General features: G+C 38.7%; 1 protein-coding gene across 13 annotated transcripts in view; it reads left to right on the plus strand.

The window, feature by feature from the left end:
• Window positions 1–18,500, plus strand: part of LOC104854315 (immunoglobulin-binding protein 1) — a 563,742-nt gene that overhangs the window by 16,357 nt on the left and 528,885 nt on the right. For 4 of the 13 annotated variants that reach the window (XM_019205812.2, XM_019205813.2, XM_019205815.2 and 1 more), the window contains exon 3: window positions 8,451–9,725. The exons of 7 other annotated variants lie outside the window; for them this stretch is intronic. In XM_019205812.2, the coding sequence (XP_019061357.1) occupies window positions 8,535–9,569 (1,035 nt within the window). In that variant the 5' untranslated portion in view covers window positions 8,451–8,534 and the 3' untranslated portion in view covers window positions 9,570–9,725. Of the gene's footprint in view, window positions 1–6,463; window positions 6,711–8,450; window positions 9,726–18,500 lie in introns of those variants that run through there. 2 more of the 13 variants (XM_010612814.3, XR_778053.3) reach the window with 2 other exon arrangements.

Consider the following 18,500-nt stretch of genomic DNA (forward strand, 5'->3'; position numbering starts at 1 on the left):
TAATAGTAGGTGCCAGGTATTTTGTCCCAGCAACAAGAAAGTAACTTGGACAGTAGGACAGTTCTTAAAGTCTGGATGAGGTGATTCCTTCTTCAAATAAGGAGGCAACAACAAAAGACTTTAAGGAATATGAATAACCAAGGAACTCAGATATCCCTAAAGGAATATAATAACTTAGCAGTAAAAGCTGGCCATGGTGGTACACACCTGTAGTTATAGCTACTTGGGATGTTGAGGCAGGGGTGTTGATAGTTTGAGACCACCCTGGAAATCAGTATAAGTTTCTAATTGCTGGGACAAAATAACCAACACCTGCATCATAAAGGAGGACTGATTCATTATGGCTTACAGTTTCAGTGGATTTAGTCCATAGTTGGCTGGCTTCAAGGCAACAGTATAGTTGAAGGGCCTGGAAGCTAATAACCTCATGGCAACCAGTAGATAGAGAGAAGGGAGGAGCCAGAGAAAAGAATACGCTTTTCCAATTCATGCCCCCCTTCTGACTAGGTCCCAACACCCGAAAGACTCAAGCATCTCTTCATGCAAAATACATTTAGCCAATTTCTAAGGGTTGTGAAAATCCTAACAGTTCCAGCATTGCTGAAAGCTCTAAGTCCAAAGTCTCCTCTGACCTGGACATGGTGGTACATACCTGAAAGCCTAGCACTTGGGAGGCTGAGGCAGGAGAATTATGTGAGCTTGAGGCCAGCCTGTGCTATATAGATCAGGGCCAGTCCGAACTACATAGCAAGATGCTTTCTCAGAACACCAAAAGAAAAAACAAACAAAATCTTCACTGAGACTCAAGGCAAATTCTTTGCTGTAATCCCCTATAAAAATCCAAATGAAAGTTAAACACTTCCAACATACAATACACAGGGTAAACATTCCCATTCTAAAGGGGAAGAAGAGTGTAATTGAAATCAGACCAAAAGCAAGACTAAAACTCAGCAGGGCAAATATTAAATCCTGTAGCTGCATGTACAGCACCCAGGGCAGGTTGTGGTGAGCTGTGAGCTTCAGCAGTCTTGGGCAGACCTATGGACTTGCTGATTATGGCCCACATGGCCTTTCTTTTGGCACGGCTCCTGCAGCTTTCCTCACCATACTTTCCACATTCCTGGTGTCTCTGACTTCCTGCGCTCTTCACTGTACCTTTGGGTTTGCTCTCATATCTATATGTACTGCCCTTCTATTGGAAGGAACTGTGACCCTGTCACACATTTTTTCCTGGTCTCTTAGGGCTTCAGAAATAAGGATAGATGCCTGCATGACCCCGTAACTCTTGCACTCTACATGCCTGTAAAGTCAGCACCACATGCTTGGTGCCAAGGTAAGCTTCCAGCTTAAGCAGTAGCTGGATTACCTTCAACCATAGGTGCAGTGGCCTCTGACTGCCTGGACATTTAACTCAGGGATACACCTATCTACATGGTCCTGGAGCAGGTTTTTCAGAGACTTTCTTCTGATATGAAAGACAATTTGTACCTTTGAGCCTGCAATGAGGGGTGGAGGGTTTCTCAGATTTCTGAAATTTCCTCAAGGAATATTTTTCATCCCATACCAAGTACTTGGCTTCTTTTAAATGCTAATGTTTTCAGCAACAGTGCTCTGCTGTACCCCAACTTGCCAGATACTTCCCTTATGGCAAAAATGCAAACTTTTCAAATCAATCAATTCTGCTAATTTCTCCTGATTTTCATTGTAGTATTGACTATAAGCAGTCAGCAGTACCCATGCCACCACCTGAACATTGGGCTGTCTTGAAATTTTCTTCCAAAGATTAATCAGTCCACTTCCCAGTCTCTAACAGAGTCTCTGGTGAAATTGTAGACCAGTCTTCTGCCAGAAGATAACACACATGGCCTCCAGTACATCTGCCAGATGAAACCTCCTGAATCTGACCTTCATTGTCTGCATTTCTATCAACGTTCTGGCCTTTTGAAATCTGACTAGAATCACCCATGGGCTGTTCTTCTCCTTCCTCCTCTTCATCCTCCTTTTTTTCCCCCTCCCCTCATTCTTCTTTTTGATATTTGGGTACAAGGTCTTGCTGTATAGTTCAGGCTGCTTTTGAACACATTATATAGCTCAGGCTAGCCTTGAATTTAAAATGATCCTCCTTCCTCAGTCTTTGAGTGCTGGGACTATGGGTGTATACCACTGTGCCAAGTTGATCAGGCTCGTCTCTCTTTTTTTCAGATTGCTCAAAACTTTTTTTGGGGGCAGGTACTGGGGATTGAACTCAGGTCCTTGCACTTGTGAGACACGCAGTAGAACCACTGAGTTAAATCTCTGGCCTTCAAAACTTTTAATAAACTGAAAAATTGTAAAAGCAGCCATGCAAACAGACACATTATACACAGAAACAAAGATAAAGTTTATAGAACATTTCTCATTGGAAACAGTACAAGCTAGACAATGAAGTAACACTTTTAAAAATACAGAGAAAGCTCTATCAACCTCAGTTTACCTAACAAAAACTTTTTTTTTTGTAGCAGTGATTGAACTTGGATCCTTGCACTTGCGAGGCAAACGGCATCACCACTGAGCTAAATCCCCAGCCCTCAAGAACATCTTTTAAAAGGAGGGGGAAATAAAAACATTTTCAGATATATAAAAGTAAAAAAAAAAAAAATTAAACCACCAGCAGACCAGCAAGAATATTAAGGCAGTCCTAAATAAAAATGAAAATAATATCAGATAGATACCTGCATTAGGAAGGAAAAGCAGCAGAAAAGATAATGCCATGAATAAATAGAATGACTTTTTCTTATTACAGTTATGTAGCATATAATGATGTTTTTCAATAATAAGACAGTGATCCCGTAGAATTATATTGCCTATTTTAAAAAATTAAAAAAAAATTTTTGGCTGGGGATTTTGCTCAGTGGTTCTGCCACCTGCCTCGCAAGTGCAAGTCCTGAGTTCAATCCCCAGAAACAAAAAAATAAATTATTTAAATAATTATACAAGTAGATATTAATAAAGAAAATATAAAAGTCATTCTATGAAAAAATAATTTTTCATAGTAGAATTATTAGAGAATAACACTGGTAAGCACACTGTGTATCATGATCTTAAAAGAATATATTTTCATTTGCTAATCTATCTTTCAAGTCATTTCTTAATAATACTGTACTTTTTGTATAAAACATTTTAATTATTAACAAAGTATCTCACACTTGGTTTAATTTTGAGCAGTATCTTCCTATTTTACAACATCCAACATCTATTATACTTTTGCTCATTATTTACACTTTCAGTTTCTCACACCAGAGAGGCAGTGAAATATTTACACTCATGTGTTTGACTTATTTTACTTAAGAGTATGGCTTTGAGGGCCAGGGATTTAGCTCAGGGGCACCATGCCTGCCTCACAAGTGCAAGGTTCGGTATCCCAAAAAAAAAAAAGAAAAACAGTATGGCTTCAAGGTGCATTCATTTACCTAGAAACATCTCTGATTTATTCTTTATGGCTTTATAGTACTTCATTATAAAAAACCATGTTTTTATCCACTCATCAGTTGATGGGCATTTGGGTTGTTTCCAAGCTATTACAATCTATGCAGCTCTAAACATGGGTGCTTATATATCTCTGTGGTATGATTTTAATTCTTCTAGGAAGATACCCAGAAGAGGAATGGCTGGGTCAAATTGAATAACTTATCCTAGTTTTTTGAGAAATCTCCACACTGATTTCCACAGTGGTTGCTTGGTTGCACCAGTCTATACTCCCATCAACAGCAGAGAAGGGTTCCTTTTCCTCCACAGCCTCACCAATATTTATTTTTGGCTGATTTCTTGATGATAGCCATTCTTTCCAGAGTGAAATAAAAATGGATCAAAGATCTAAGTATTAAAATAGAGACATTAAATCTGCTGGAAGAGAGAGTAGGTAGAATGCTTGAGGATAAAGGAGTAGGTAAAGATTGCATGGGCAAAACCTAGATTGCATGGGAAATACTACAAAGAATCAATAACTGGGGCCTAATCTTATTAAAAAACTTTTGTCCAACAAAAGAAATCACCAACAGAGTGAAAAGACAAGCCACACAGTGGGAAAAAAAATTTTGTTCAGCAGTTCTTCAGACAAACGATAATATCTAGAATGTAGAATACGAAAAATCAGCCCCTTGAAATTAAAGACCCAATCCAAAAATGGGCATCTGAGATGAATACAAACTTCTCAGATGAAGTAGAAACACAAATGAATATATGAAAAAATGTTCAACATCAGTGGTCATTCTAGAGATGCAAATTAAAAAAAAAACTGAAATTCCAGGCTCTTCTTAAAGCAGTGTAAGGCTTCTCCAGCCAGAATCTCTAAACATGCCCATATTCCTTCCATGACAGTCCGTAGAAGTCCCTCAGGCTTCTGAGCCATGTGGTGAGTTGTACTCACAGCAACGATCCCACTCTTGGTACCAATTTTTGGTCTAAGTCACTTTGCAATTGCTGGAAAAAAATACTCAACATCTGCAAATTAAAAGAAGAGAGGCTTATTTTGATTCACAGATTTGGTAGATTCACTCTGTGGTTGGCCGGCTCTAGGGCAGAAATGGTGTGGCAGGGCAGCACCGTGGGCCTGGAAGCAAAAAGAGGGGCGGGTCTGAGCGTGAGAATGTATCCCTCCGAGTCGTGTCCTTGGGGACCTTCCAACCAGGCCCAGTCTATAAAGGTGACGCTTCTGGGGTGCATTTTATGTACAAATCATAATGCAGAGAAAGAGCAAGGGAGGGAGACAGACACAGAGAGATAGAGGGAGGGAGAGAATAGAGATTGGTAAATTGCCAAAGAATTCAAATAATCTCAGCAGATTGCAAGAGAACACAGGCAACTTGAAATTGGGATAATATATTAACAAAATGAGAAGGTCAACAAAGAGATCAAAATCATAAAAAAAATGAAACCAAAATTCTGGAGATTCATTCCTTTATTTTTGTAATAACATTTAATTTAGATATTTTCCATACTTTGGCCCAGCTAAAATAGAATATAGCATCTTTCAAATGGTAGAAACCAATAAGGACACTTTTCTCTACACCTCCCTTTTGTACTTTATGGTAAATAGCAGGGGAAAAATTCATTTATACATCATTTTCAGGAAAATTGTGTTGCTAAAAACCCACTTATTTCTACTTATATGCAGTCTCTTTATTTTTACTAGAAATGGGCATCTACCTCCCTTTTGTACTTTATGGTAAATAGCAGGGGAAAAATTCATTTATACATCATTTTCAGGAAAATTGTGTTGCTAAAAACCCACTTATTTCTACTTATATGCAGTCTCTTTATTTTTACTAGATGTGGGCATCATAGTCTCTTGAGAAAAAAGTACCAATCTGCATATATATATAGATATCTATATATCTCTCTCTATATATATTGCATTTCTGTATTTTTTCTAAAAAAATCACATAATAAACAATATTGTGATAAAAAAACAAAATCCTGGAGATGAAGAATACAAAAAAATGAATAATAAAATAACAGAACTTCAAAAGCAGACTTGATTAAGTAGAGGAAATAATATGCAAATTTGAAGAGAGATCATTTGAAATTGCTCAGGTGGAGGAGAAAGATAAAAAGAAAAAGAGAGACCACAGTTAAAGTTGTGGGAATCATTAAGCCTTAAAGAGGGAAATTCTTCTATTTGCAATAATGTGGCTGAATCTGGAACGCATTTGCTAAGTGAAATAATCCAGACTCAGAAAAATACCACGTGATTTTTCTTACACGTAGAATCTAAAAGTGTTAAATTCATACAAGCAAAGAGCACAGCAGTGTTTACTAGTGGTGAGAGTAGGGTGTCAAGTAAACCACAGAAGCGAGCGGGGGTGCTTATCAAAGGGTATAAAGTTTTAGTATGAATACGTTCTGGAAATCAAATGAATAGCAGGATGATTCTGGTTTCCCAACCTCACACTGCCCTCACCTTTCTCCACCTAAGCCTGTTGTACATTACCCAGTTCAATAAATGGTATTCGTTTAACATAAACATTTTTTTTTTTAAAGCACTGGGGATTGTACCCAGGGCTTCCACAGTGAGCTACATCTCCAGCCCTTTTCTTTTCTCTTTTCTTTCTTTCTCTTTTCCTTCCTTCCTTTCTTTTCTTTTCTTTTTCTTGAGATAGTGTTTCACTAAGTTGTTAAATTACCCAGGCTGGGCTTGAATTTGTGTTCATCCTGCCTTATCCTCCCAGATTGCAGGAATTACAGGCATGTACCACCATTCCTGGCTTCCACATAAACTTTTAAGCATCTCTTGTTTGCCAGGCATTGTGTCAGATGACTAGGGCTTTAGAGGCATATAAGTGATGCATGTCTTAGTTTGAGCTTCCTTAGCAAAATACCATAGACAACATATATTTTTTTCCTGTAGTCCTGGAGGCCTAGAATTTCCAGATCAAAGTACTAGCAAAGTATATTCCATTTTGTGGCTTCTTCTCTTGGCTTTTAGGTGGCTGCCATCTTGCTGTGTGCTCACATGACCTCTTTGTACACAGAGGACTAGGGAGAGCAAGCACTCTGACAGCACTAAGGACACTAATCCTATCCAAGGATCCCAGCCCGTGAGCATAATTGCTGTGGATTATTGTCTCCCCCAAAATGTATATGTTGAAGCCAGAGCCTTAACTGCCCCAACACCAGCCCCTCAAAAAAGTGATGATATTTGAGGGAGGGCAGGGGTAAGGAGAAAAAATGAGAACCAAGACCTGTCATGTAAAGGTACACGATCCCAATGATGAATGTAACTGTACTGTATACCTAAAATGTCCAAAAAACTCAATGAGAGAAAAAAAGATAAAGGATAGCTTATGGGCCAAAAAAAAGTGATGATACTTGAAAATGGAGCCTTTGGGAAGTAAGATAAGGTAGTAAGGCCCCTTTTAGCTTATAAAGACTTCATAGGGCAGGTAACAGTCATACCCTTAATCTTGGTACCCTTGGGCCTAGCCCCACCATGAATCAATTACACACTTTAGATTCAGTTGCCTCCAAAGTAGCGTATGACCACAGGAGGCTTGGTGGTGGTGGGCATCTAGACATAAACCATAACAGACAAAGACTTTCTTTGCCATTTAGCTCTTGATTTTTAAAGGAAAGATGTCACCAAAACTAAAGATAGTTTAAAGTCTCATAAAATAATTTAGCTGGAGGCAAATATCTGCAAACAACTTTTGCAAGAACCTAATTGTAAAGATTACAGAATTTGGATAATATTGAAATAATCACCTACAGATCACTACATAGGTTCCAGAATACTGGTCTTATTACCACTCATGTTGATGAAAAATGCTAATGGGAACTAGATATATTAAATTCCACATTTTTTTTTTGTGGTTTTTTGAGACAGGGTCTCACTATGTAGTTGAGACTGACCTGGAACTCACTATATAACTCAGGCTGGTCTTGAACTCACAGCGATTCTCCTACCTCAGCCTCCCTAGTGCTGGATTACAGGTGTGTGCCACCATGCCCGGCCTTAAATTCCACATTGTTAAGATGGATTCCCGTCATGGCTATATAGTGATCAGTTGACATGGTAGGAATAAAGAGGCAAAATGAGTTGGTGAGTGATTGTGCCTTCACAACCCAGTTTAATTTCAGGTAGCAAATGCATAGATTTTATTTTGAGGCAGGGTCTCACTAGTAGTTCAAGCCGGCCTCAAATTTGTAATTATCCTGCTTCAGTCTCCAGAGCGCTGTGAGTGCTGGGATAATAGGCGTATACCACCCTGCCCAGTGCACAGATTTTTTTTCTTATTTTTTTCCATTAAGTTTCTTTTTTTCTTTTTCCTTTTTTGTTTTTTTTGAGACAGGGTCTCTCTATGTACTTGAGACTGACGTAGCCCAGGCTGGTCTCAACTCACAGCGATCCTCCTGCCTCAGCCTCCTGACTGCTGGGATTACAGGCGTGTGCCACCACACCCGGCTCCATTAAGTCTCTTGATACATTCAAAGCAAACAATATGGTTACATTTATCGTTGGGATCTTGTACCTTTACATGATATATCTTGTTTCCTATTTTTTCCCCATACCCCTGCCCTCTTTTCACCCCCTTCACCCTTCCAGATTTTTAAAATAGTATAAACAAAATTCTAACATTGCATTATGTTAGAGTTGTGTCTGAGTGAATGAGAGGAGCATTTATTTTTTCTCTTCTGTTAGGTTTTTTGATTCTTTGATTCTATCTATGTATGTGTCTATCTGTCCATTTCTCTCTCCCCTCTGTTTATCTATATTTAAGTAATACAAATGTTTCCTTAGGAAATAGTCATACTGGGGTATGTATAGTGTTAAATACTTCCACCTTATCAAGTTTTTGCCAGATATTCCTCTGAGGACTAATAGTGATAATATAAAAAAACTAAAAATAGACCTCCAGAAGCAAAAGATCCAATCAACAAATGGACAATTGAAATGAGTAGCTGCTGTTTTTCAGAAGAAGAAGAACAAATGCCCAGTGCACACATGAAAAAGTATTCAGCAGTTTTGGCCATTAGAGAACTGTAACTCAAGACTGCACATGGAGTCTCTCAAGATGGCAGCGTCAGAAGATGGGTTACAGCTGCCTAAGCTTCCCGAGCTGTTCGAAACCAGCAAACAGCTTCTGGAGGAAGTAGAAGTAGTGAATGAAACCACCGGTTCCGGGATAATCCAAGATAAAGTGTTCAAAGGACTGGACCTGCTGGAGAAGGCTGCTGAAATGTTATCGCAGCTCGATTTGTTCAGCCAAAATGAAGATTTAGAAGAAATTGCTTCCATCGACCTGAAATACCTGATGGTGCCAGCGTTTCAAGGAGCCCTCACCATGAAACAAGTCAACCCCAGCAAGCGTCTAGATCATTTGCAGCAGGCTCGGGAACATTTTTTAAACTACTTAACTCAGTGCCGTTATTATCATGTGGGAGAGTTTCAGCTGCCCAAAACCAAGAACAACTCAGCTGAAAATAACACTGCTAATCCCTCGGTGGCCTATGCTAACCTCGTTGTGATGGCATCTCAAAGACAGGCTAAAATAGAGAGATACAGGCAGAAGAAAGAAGCGGAGCATAGGTTGTCTGCACTGAAATCTGCAGTGGAAGGTGGTCAAGCAGATGATGAGCAAGTCCGTGAATATTACCTCCTTCACCTTCGGAGGTGGATTGGAATCAGTTTAGAAGAGATTGAAAGCATTGACCAGGAAATACAGATCCTGAGAGAAAGAGACTCTTCAAGAGAGGCATCATCTTCTCACTCATCTGTTCAGGAGAGACCTCCAACGAAGTCCTTCATACTCACTCGTGACAAGGCCCAAGCCAAAGTATTTGGAGCTGGTTATCCAAGTCTGGCGACTATGACAGTGAGTGACTGGTATGAGCAGCATCGGAAATATGGAGCATTACCAGACCAGGGAAAAGCCAAGACAACATCAGTTGATTTTAAAAGAGTGGCTCAGCAACAGGAGGATGAAGAAAAGGAAAAAGAAGAAGATGAGAAGGTACTCCACAGAGCACGGGAGTGGGATGACTGGAAGGACACCCATCCACGGGGCTATGGCAACCGACAGAACATGGGTTAACCTTCCAAAATGACAGGACTCTGGGGCATGAACCTTTCCTGCCGAGGAAACTGCCACCTTGCCCTCCCAGGCTCCTGCTTCAGCGCTGTGCAACGAAGGCAAAGATGCTGACTCTTCCTTTGTGGTTAATAAAGCGTGAAACAGTTAAGTGTGTATTTGTACCCTAGATAATAACCAGTGATCTTGTCATGGCATTACTAATTCTTATCGTGGTGTATTCTGATTTCTTAAATGGACAGAAAAGTACATTGACAAATGCCTCTGTATAATCAGTGGTGTATGAATTCTCTTTAAAATGAAATAATAAAATCACTTTTATTATGAAAAAAAAAGACTGCACAGGGATTTGGTTTTGTTTTGTTTTGTTGTTTTTTTTTTCAGCTTTAATTAAGTTTATTGGTACATTTTAGGGATACAGTACAGTTACATTCACTGTTGGGATCTTGTACCTCTACATGACAAGTCTTGATTCTCATTTTTTCCCCTTGTCCCTACCCTCCCTTCACCCCCTCCTCCCCTTCCCATCTACAACCACTTTATTTCCATCTTTTCATTATCTCACATTTTTTTCTTTTCCCTTTTTACCCTTCCCCTATCCGTCCCACCTTCCCTACACCTTTAGCTCCTTTCTTCCCATTTCTCAATGTCAGTAATCTTATTAGGATGTTCTGCACAGGAATTTTATCTTACTACAGTAAGAATGGCTATCATCAAGAACTCAAAAAAGTGGGCTGGGAATTTAGCTCAGTGTTTCCGCTACTTGCCTCGCAAGTGCATGGACCTGAGTTCAATCCCTGGTACCAAAAAAACAAACAAACTCAAAAAACAGCACATGCTGGCAAGGCTATGGAGAAAAGGGAACCCTTCTGCATTACTAATGGGAATGTAAACTATACACCCACTATGGAAATCAGTGTGAAGATTTCTCAAAAAACTAAAAAATAGGAATTTTGTTAAATCTAGCTATATTCCTAGATATCTTCCCCAAAGAGTTGCTTAACTCAATCACATTATAATGATATGTGCATATCCGTGTTTATAGCCACACAATTTACAGTAGCTAACTCATGGAAATGGCCTGTATGTCCATCAACAGATGAAGGGGTAAAGAAAGCGTATTTATGTACACAATGTAGTACTACTCAGCCATAAAGGACAGTTTTGAGTCATTTGTAGAAAACTGGATTCACTTCGAGAGCATAGTACTAAGCGAAATAAATCGGACACAGCAGGTTCAATATCACAGTTTCTCTTCTATGATAAACCCAAAATATAAATAATTTAAAGAACAACATAAAAGAAATGATAGGAAACAGGGAGGCAGATGTTTTTCAGATGGGAAGGGGAGCTTGGTTATGGAAGGGGAAGGGAAGGATTGATAGTGAAATGTCTATGTACTAACTCCCCACGATGAGTATATTCGTTATGCTTCACAAGTATGTGCTAACAAAAAGGGAGGAAACTAATGAACTCTGTGATCCAGATTTATCCAGTTTTGACAGTCATCATTCATTGGTTTTGTTTAATCTATTGTTACATAGCAACCTCTTCACTTTCCTTCTTAAATTAAATACTTTAAACCAAAGCCCAGGCAGTAGGGTATTTTATCTGTAAATATTTCAGTAAAGCGATGACTGTCTTAACAAGGATATCTCTTTGTGTATATGTGAGAATAAAATATTACTGCTTACATCATTAAGTTCTAGCTAAACGCTTTCCAAAGCATTACATATTTTATGTAATCTTTTCACCATCCCACGAGTCGGCTTGGTTGTTCTCACTTTTATGATGGGGAAATTGAAACTCCAAGAGGTGTGAATTGCCAAAGTTAGGGAGTGCTGCAACAGGAACTGAAATATTTTCTTTTCCTCTCCAGAGCTCATGCCCCTAACTACTATAAAACTGCTCCATCTGTACTTGTCCTCTGAAAATAGACCCTCAGGAACACCCTGGCCTGGTAAAAGAGTTGTTTTGCATAAAATGATTTATTTTACTGCTCAGTGACCTTGAAAAAATTCCTTGTTGATTGAAAGTGCTTTGGGAAGCAAGAGCACTGGCTTTGGAGTCAGGTGACTTTAGCTTGGGCACATTGTTCTATGGGTTTCTGGCTGTAAGACTTTGGGCAAGTTGCTTAATCTTAGAGTCTTCATTTTTTTCGCATTCATAGCTGTGAAAGTTAAATGATGCACTCAAAAGCCGAAGAATCATTTATTTTATGTAGGCTTGAAGAGGAAATATGTGGCATTCTGCCTTCCCCTTCTCCTGTCTCCTCTATGTTTCACTGATTATGTTCTTCCCTCTTACCACTGATCCTCCATGCTATAGTGAAAGTATTATCTGTATTAATATACCCTGTTTCTTCATTTATTATTTTAGTTGGCTTAATTTCTACTTCTTTACCACATCCTCTACACATTTTAGTATGGCTGAGCCTGGCCATTAGCTTGTGTTACTTTTGTATAACAGACTTCATTTTTTAAATGTAAGCTGCCTTTAAGTACTTTCAGGAAGTTGGCAGGGTATAAATGATTTATCTCATTATTTAGTGCCACATTATCTGGAGGATTATGAGGTTGGATGTATTGCTTGAGCCACGGCACATTTTTGTCATCATTGTGTTGTCAATTTCAATTAAGGCTGAAAACATCTGATGAATAGATGGAGGTGGCCAGCGAAGGGCTGGGTCAGATAGACTGATGGGCGTTTTGACGGCCTGGCCTATTCTTCAAACCAATTTATTAGGCTGTTTTAATTACCTTGGCAGCTCTTCTTGAAATCCTCTCCAAGTGCCTCCCATTAAAAAGTCTTCTCATCAGCACGACCAAAATTATCAATGATTAAAATGTCATAAACCTCCCAGTTCTCTGCTGGGCTCATCATATGGATGGACTCTACAGCTTTTGTAGGCTAAGATGTCAAGCTCATTCTCTGGTTGCCATTGGAAACAGTTTAGGCCTCTTAGGACACTGAATAATCTTTTTAGGTCAATGTGGCATATTCATGTTGTGATTACTGAATGAATCCAATTGGATTAAAGAATCTTTTAAACAAAATTGGAAGGTAATTCTTGTTGGAAATTGGTACACTTTTTGTTGGCACCTATAAACTCATTTAAAGAGATTGGATATCCATGTATATGGCATCACTCAACTACTTCCAGAATTAGGTTTAATTTTGACATTGTTAAGAACCAGAAAATTATGAATAAAGATACATGCTCACAAATACAGTATACACGTGCATTTGCAGGTCTTCCTCACACTAAAAACCAGCCATACGAAAACTGTGGTTTTTAAGTTCTCTGAGGAAAGATCTAAACTGGTTATGGTAGCAGACTTAGAATTATAAGGCAAAGGTATGTTCAAAGTAAGAAATGGGAAAAATCTTAGAATTTCATCCAAAGCAAAGCAAGGTGGAAGTGTAGCAAGGAGGGAACAAGTCTGCCAGCCTATTTGGCTTCAGGGAAGTCTTTCTACCTGGATATCATTTTCTGGCTTCTCAAAAGACCCAGGTAGAATGGAATCTGGGAGGTGGTTGAGTGAGAGATAAGAGAATAAGGAAAAAGTGTGTCTGTTATTATTAGTGCTGTAGTGCAAATCTGTCTAAAAATCCAGTGCCTTAAAACAGTATCCTTGGATTGCTCACAGTTCTGTGAGTCAGGAAGTCCTGGCAGGGCTCAGCACATGTGGCTTATCTCTGCTCCACATGTTGACTGAGTCTGATCCGGATGTACCATTGATCTGAAGGCTGCGGGTCACTCACATGCTGGGCCTTGGTGCTCCCTACCCTCCAGACTTCTTCACCTGGCTTCTCTTCATGGGGTCTCTCTTCCCATCAAGACAGCCCAGAGTTCTTTATGTGGAAGCTCAGGATTGTAGGAAAGCATAAGTGGAAGCTGGCAGTCTTCTTAAAGCCCGGGACTGGCACATTGTCAGCTTTAGTAAGATCCATTGGTCACAGCCAGTCACAGCGCCAGCCCAGATTTAAGGGAGGAGCAGCAGATACCACTTCTGGATAGAACATGATGCAGGGACCACAGGTATTGTGGGTGGTCATCTTTGCAGCTAATTTTCCACCTGAGGTCACCTACATTTATGTTATAGTGAATGCCAGGTACCTTGACCTGTGGTAAGGAGGAATGATAAACTTTTCAAATCTACAGGAGTAGACGGTAAAATTTGGTCTATTTTCCTTTCATTGAAAAGGGATTGTGGGAAGAACAGTGGTTTTAACTTTAGACCTGGGTTCTGACTTTTACGTAGCCATTCATAAACTGTATGGCCTTGGGCTTACTTCATAGCTGATGAACGTTACTTTCCTCAACTCTAGCTTCTAATAAGCTTTGCCTGCTGCCTGTAATGGTGCTGGAATGTAACATAAATTAATTCTACAGTTTCTAGTTCAATGTTCAATAAAAGTGAACACTCAATAATATTAATCTTCTCTCCAAATTTACTCTGGGAAAAGCATAACTGTGTGTTCATATTGAGGAAGACCATATAATTTATTGTGTAAAATGGGATGCTTTTGAGTGTGGAAGGAGGTGCTATTAATAATTATACCAGATAAGAAGCATAAGCCAGGAGTATTCCAGGCAAGGTGGGTTACCTTGTTGATAAGGAATTGCTGGTTGGGGGAGAGGGCAGGGAGTGACTGTTGTCTTCAATGAGAACTTTGCAAGATTTTTTATATTACAGTGTTCTAAATTAAAGGCATCATAAAGTAGGAACAGTCTCACTAGAGGAACTCAGAATTAAAACAATTGTGGGGCTATAGTGTCTTCCCTTGGGCTGGGGATTTAGCTCAGTGGTTCTGCTGCCTGCCTCACAAGTGCAGGGTCCAGATTTCGATCTCCAGTACTAAAAAAAGAAAAGAAAAGCAAAAACAAAAATAGTGTTTTCCATCTACTATCCTGAATTTCTTGGTTAATGATGGTGTATCTTGTGGCAAATTTATCTCCTGTGTGAAGGTTAAAAAATCTTACGAGAGAATTAATGAAATTCATGTGAAAGCACCCTCACACCCTATCCTATTCGCCAACTCTCTTTCTCTCTCAATCTCCTTTCAATTTCTACTAAGGAATAAATCCAGGAGCATATAATTTGGAATAAGACTGGGGGAATTCATGTCATTGGTGTTTGGCTCAGAGGCAATTACATTCTATATATCTTGAATGGGAATGAAGAAGCAGTGACAAAAATTCCAACCTCTTAGAACATGGTTGACTAAAAACCAAAATACACCCCTCCCCAATGAACAAACCCCACCAGATTCCTGAAGTTAATTGGGAATTATTTTACTTTGAGAGATCTAAAGAAGTAATAGGACTTTGAGAGTCCACAATAAAGATGTGACATAGCAAAAGGATGGAACAAGTTGAAAGTGAATAAAAATGATCATTATTGTATGCAATCATAATTTCATCCCCTGATGGTTATGATGTTAAACATTAGGCTTATATCTCTCTTGACTATAATGAAAAGCAAGTTTTACTGTTGTGTGGGGCTTGTGCAAAATGCATGCCCAATCCTAGGATATTTTTGCAGCAGTATTTTCCAAATTTTAGAAAAACAGATTTAATTCCCTCAGTGATGCATGCAGCAAATGTGTATTAAGAATCTATTATTGGTTAGGCTATCTCCACTGAATCTGCAAGCATGCTAAATTATGTTTTTATTACAAAGCTTAACAATTTGTTACCCCCTTCATTAACAATATAAAATTTTAGTATGTTAAGCATCTCTAACATCCCCTTGATTGTTTTCTCCCACATTGCTTTAAAAACATAAATTACTTATTTATTTTTATTTTTTACAACTAAAACATTTTACATATAAGAATAGTTTGCTGATTTCTTTATTCCTTACTTCTGTGTTTATTTTTGTTTCTATCTGATTACATATGGCTTTCAGTATTTCTTTCGGCATTATATCTGTGAACACACTATTTTTAGGCCAGGTGTAGTGGTACACACCTGTAATCCCAACACTTGAGAGGCTGAGACAGGAGGATTTCCATGAGTTCACAGCCAGTGAGACTCTATCTCAAAAAGAACAACCAAAAAAAAAAAATTTTTTTTTGTTTTTAGTTTCAGGCTGGCAAAATTTTTTTCTCTTAGTGTGAAATGATGGTTTGGCATGTTGTTTTCCATAACTTGATAGTTATTTTCCATCGGTGTTTTTTACTAGTCCATGTTTGCAATAAATAATGTTTACATTCCTTATGTGGAGTTGGTACATGTGTATAGTGCATATTAATTCTTTTCTCATCCCTTGCCTCCCTGCTCCCTCCTTCTCTTGATCCCCTTCCCACTTACAAAAGATCTATTTCTGTACTACCTATTATTTGTCTTTTATTTGGCTATTGGTGCTTTGGAGTTTTTAAAATTGTCTCCAGCATTTATTCAGTGATGTGCTAATAAACATTTTCTGGAGGCCAGGGAACAATCCTGATTTGAAGCATTTATCAATTTCTATGGTATAAGTGCTCCTGACACAGTCAGAGACCATTACAGGGACAAAGGACAAGCAAACTCCTGGGCCCTTCATCTATTGCACATGAACACAATTTGTATTTGCTTCTGAGACAATCAGGGGCTTAAAAGTGTTTTTTACTAAAATCTGTGACTCTTTACTTAAACTTGCAAATGCTCAGTAGGTAACTAAAAGCAGCACAAAGCTTGGCTTTCATTTTGTATCCTTTATCTTAAAACTTTGAATATACAGTGGACCCTCAAGTTACGACTGGCTCACATACAAGCAACTTAGGTTATGATAAGGATTTTAGTTTAACTTAGGACCAAAGTCTTGAGTTATGACAAGAGCATTGGTCTTTCTGTGTGGGGTTAATTGTGAAATCCTGGGCCAGTGTCTCTCTAAGGACACTGAGATCTACCTGGGAGAAGGTATGACCTAAAATTATACAGAACAGAGACTTTGAAGGCCGTGTAGAGAAGCACACTGTCCCTGTAGCGGTCTACAGGGCTGCAGGTAGACAGTGGTGATGTTGAGGAACTGGTGGAGGAACACTCAGGGGACTCTAGCAACTTCTGCTGAGCAACAGAGAATGGCAGCTGGGGAGCTTTCTGCATGAGGAGGGGGCGTATCACCATCAGTGCAGCCAAGTTCTTCTGAAATAAAGGAAATCCTGAAACAATGGACAGAGCTACAAACATTTGTAGAGAAGACCCATCCAGACAGAGAAAAAGCCAATTGCTGCATTCACTTTCTTAATGTCACGTCATACTACAGAGCAGTGTTAAAGAAAAGGCAGAGAGAAACAACTGTAGACCAGTTTTTAGTTCTAAAAAGTTTGAGATCTAGTGAGCCAGAAGCAGGTCCTAGTGGGCCAGATTCTCCCAAGGAGAGAAGGGACACCAGAGAGCCAGGCTCCTGATGTTCTTATGGGAGGGACATAATAACCACCTTCCATTTCATCCTCCCTTCCTGCAAAGATGTCAACTTGAATGGTGAGTACAGGATGGAATTGTTGTTTCGGGTAAACTAGGTACATTTTATAACTTTTTGGTGCACACAGTAGGAAAATTATTGGTGTTTCTGGTGAATTATGCACATTATACAATCCTTTTTAATCATGAAAAGGTTAGTCAAGAGGTGCTTTGGGAGGTTCAGAATGCACTATAGGTATTTCCATGATTTATTATGGGAAAAACAGTCTTACAACCAACTTGAGTTATGACCAGCCCTCACAAACAAATTTAGTGTGTAAGTCAAGGGTCCATGGAGGTGTGCTATTTGTGTAATTATTATGTATTGCAAACATATACTAACAATTTTTAAAAAGTCCACAGAAAAAAGTTGACAAGCCCCGAAGTTTTCATACCCTGAATGCCCATTGCAGAGTCTGCACATAGAAGATGTTTGTTAAATATTTGCTGACAGACTAAAATGAATTAACTGGTTCAAGATATAGACCTTAAAAAGTATCATACTTAATTTTAATCATAGCCAAACTTTTCAACTTTCAAAAGAGCTTTTCATCATTCCACTAAGCTTACATCAATCCCATAATTTTAGAGAAAATCCATCATATTGCAATAGTAATTTATCTCATTTTTAAACAAAGGTGTATAAATCTCAACCAGTACTTCCAATTGGCTCCAGATAAACAGTGTTAGCTTTATAAATTCATAATAGCGGTAAAAATTAAGGACCCATCATGTTTTTCTTTCTTTCTTTTTTCTCCCATTAAGTTTATTGGTACATTTAAAGCAAACAATACAGTTACATTTATCATTGGGATTTTGTACCTTTATATGATACGTCTTGGTCCTTATTTTTATCCTATAACCCTGCCCTCCTTCACCCTTCCCTATTTACAAAGACTTTGTTTCCATTTTTTCACATTTTTTTCTTTTCCCTTATTTCCTTTCCCCTTCCCTTCCCACTTCCCCTTTAGCCACTTTCTTCCTATTTCACACTATCAGTTATACCATTTGAATCTTATTTACACTTTTAGTTTTTCACACCAGAGAAACTATTTGGTATTTACTCATGTGTCCTATTTATTTCACTTTAGAGTGTAGCCTCAGTGTGCATCCATTTAGCTATAAATGTCTCTAGTTTCTCATTCTTTATGGCTGAGTAGTACTCCATTCTATATTAAAAAAACCCCAAATCTTCTTTATCCAGTCTCCAGTTGATGGACATTTGGGTTGTTTCCAAGTTTTAGCTATTACAGATTGTGCTGCTATAAACATGGGTGCACATATATCACTGTGGTATGATTCTTTTAATTCTTTTGGAAAGATACCCAGCAGAGGGATGTCTGGGTCAAATGGAACCTCTAGTCCCAGCTCTTTGAGGTATCTCCATATTGATTTCCATAGTGGTTGCACTAGTCTGCCCTCCCACCAACAATGGAGAAGGTTCCTTATGTTTTTTAAAATAAATTTTATTTTATCCTATTCCT

This window comes from Fukomys damarensis, unplaced genomic scaffold, assembly GCF_012274545.1.
Source record: "Fukomys damarensis isolate Sample0158 unplaced genomic scaffold, DMR_v1.0_HiC HiC_scaffold_28, whole genome shotgun sequence".
Classification (NCBI taxonomy): domain Eukaryota; kingdom Metazoa; phylum Chordata; class Mammalia; order Rodentia; family Bathyergidae; genus Fukomys; species Fukomys damarensis.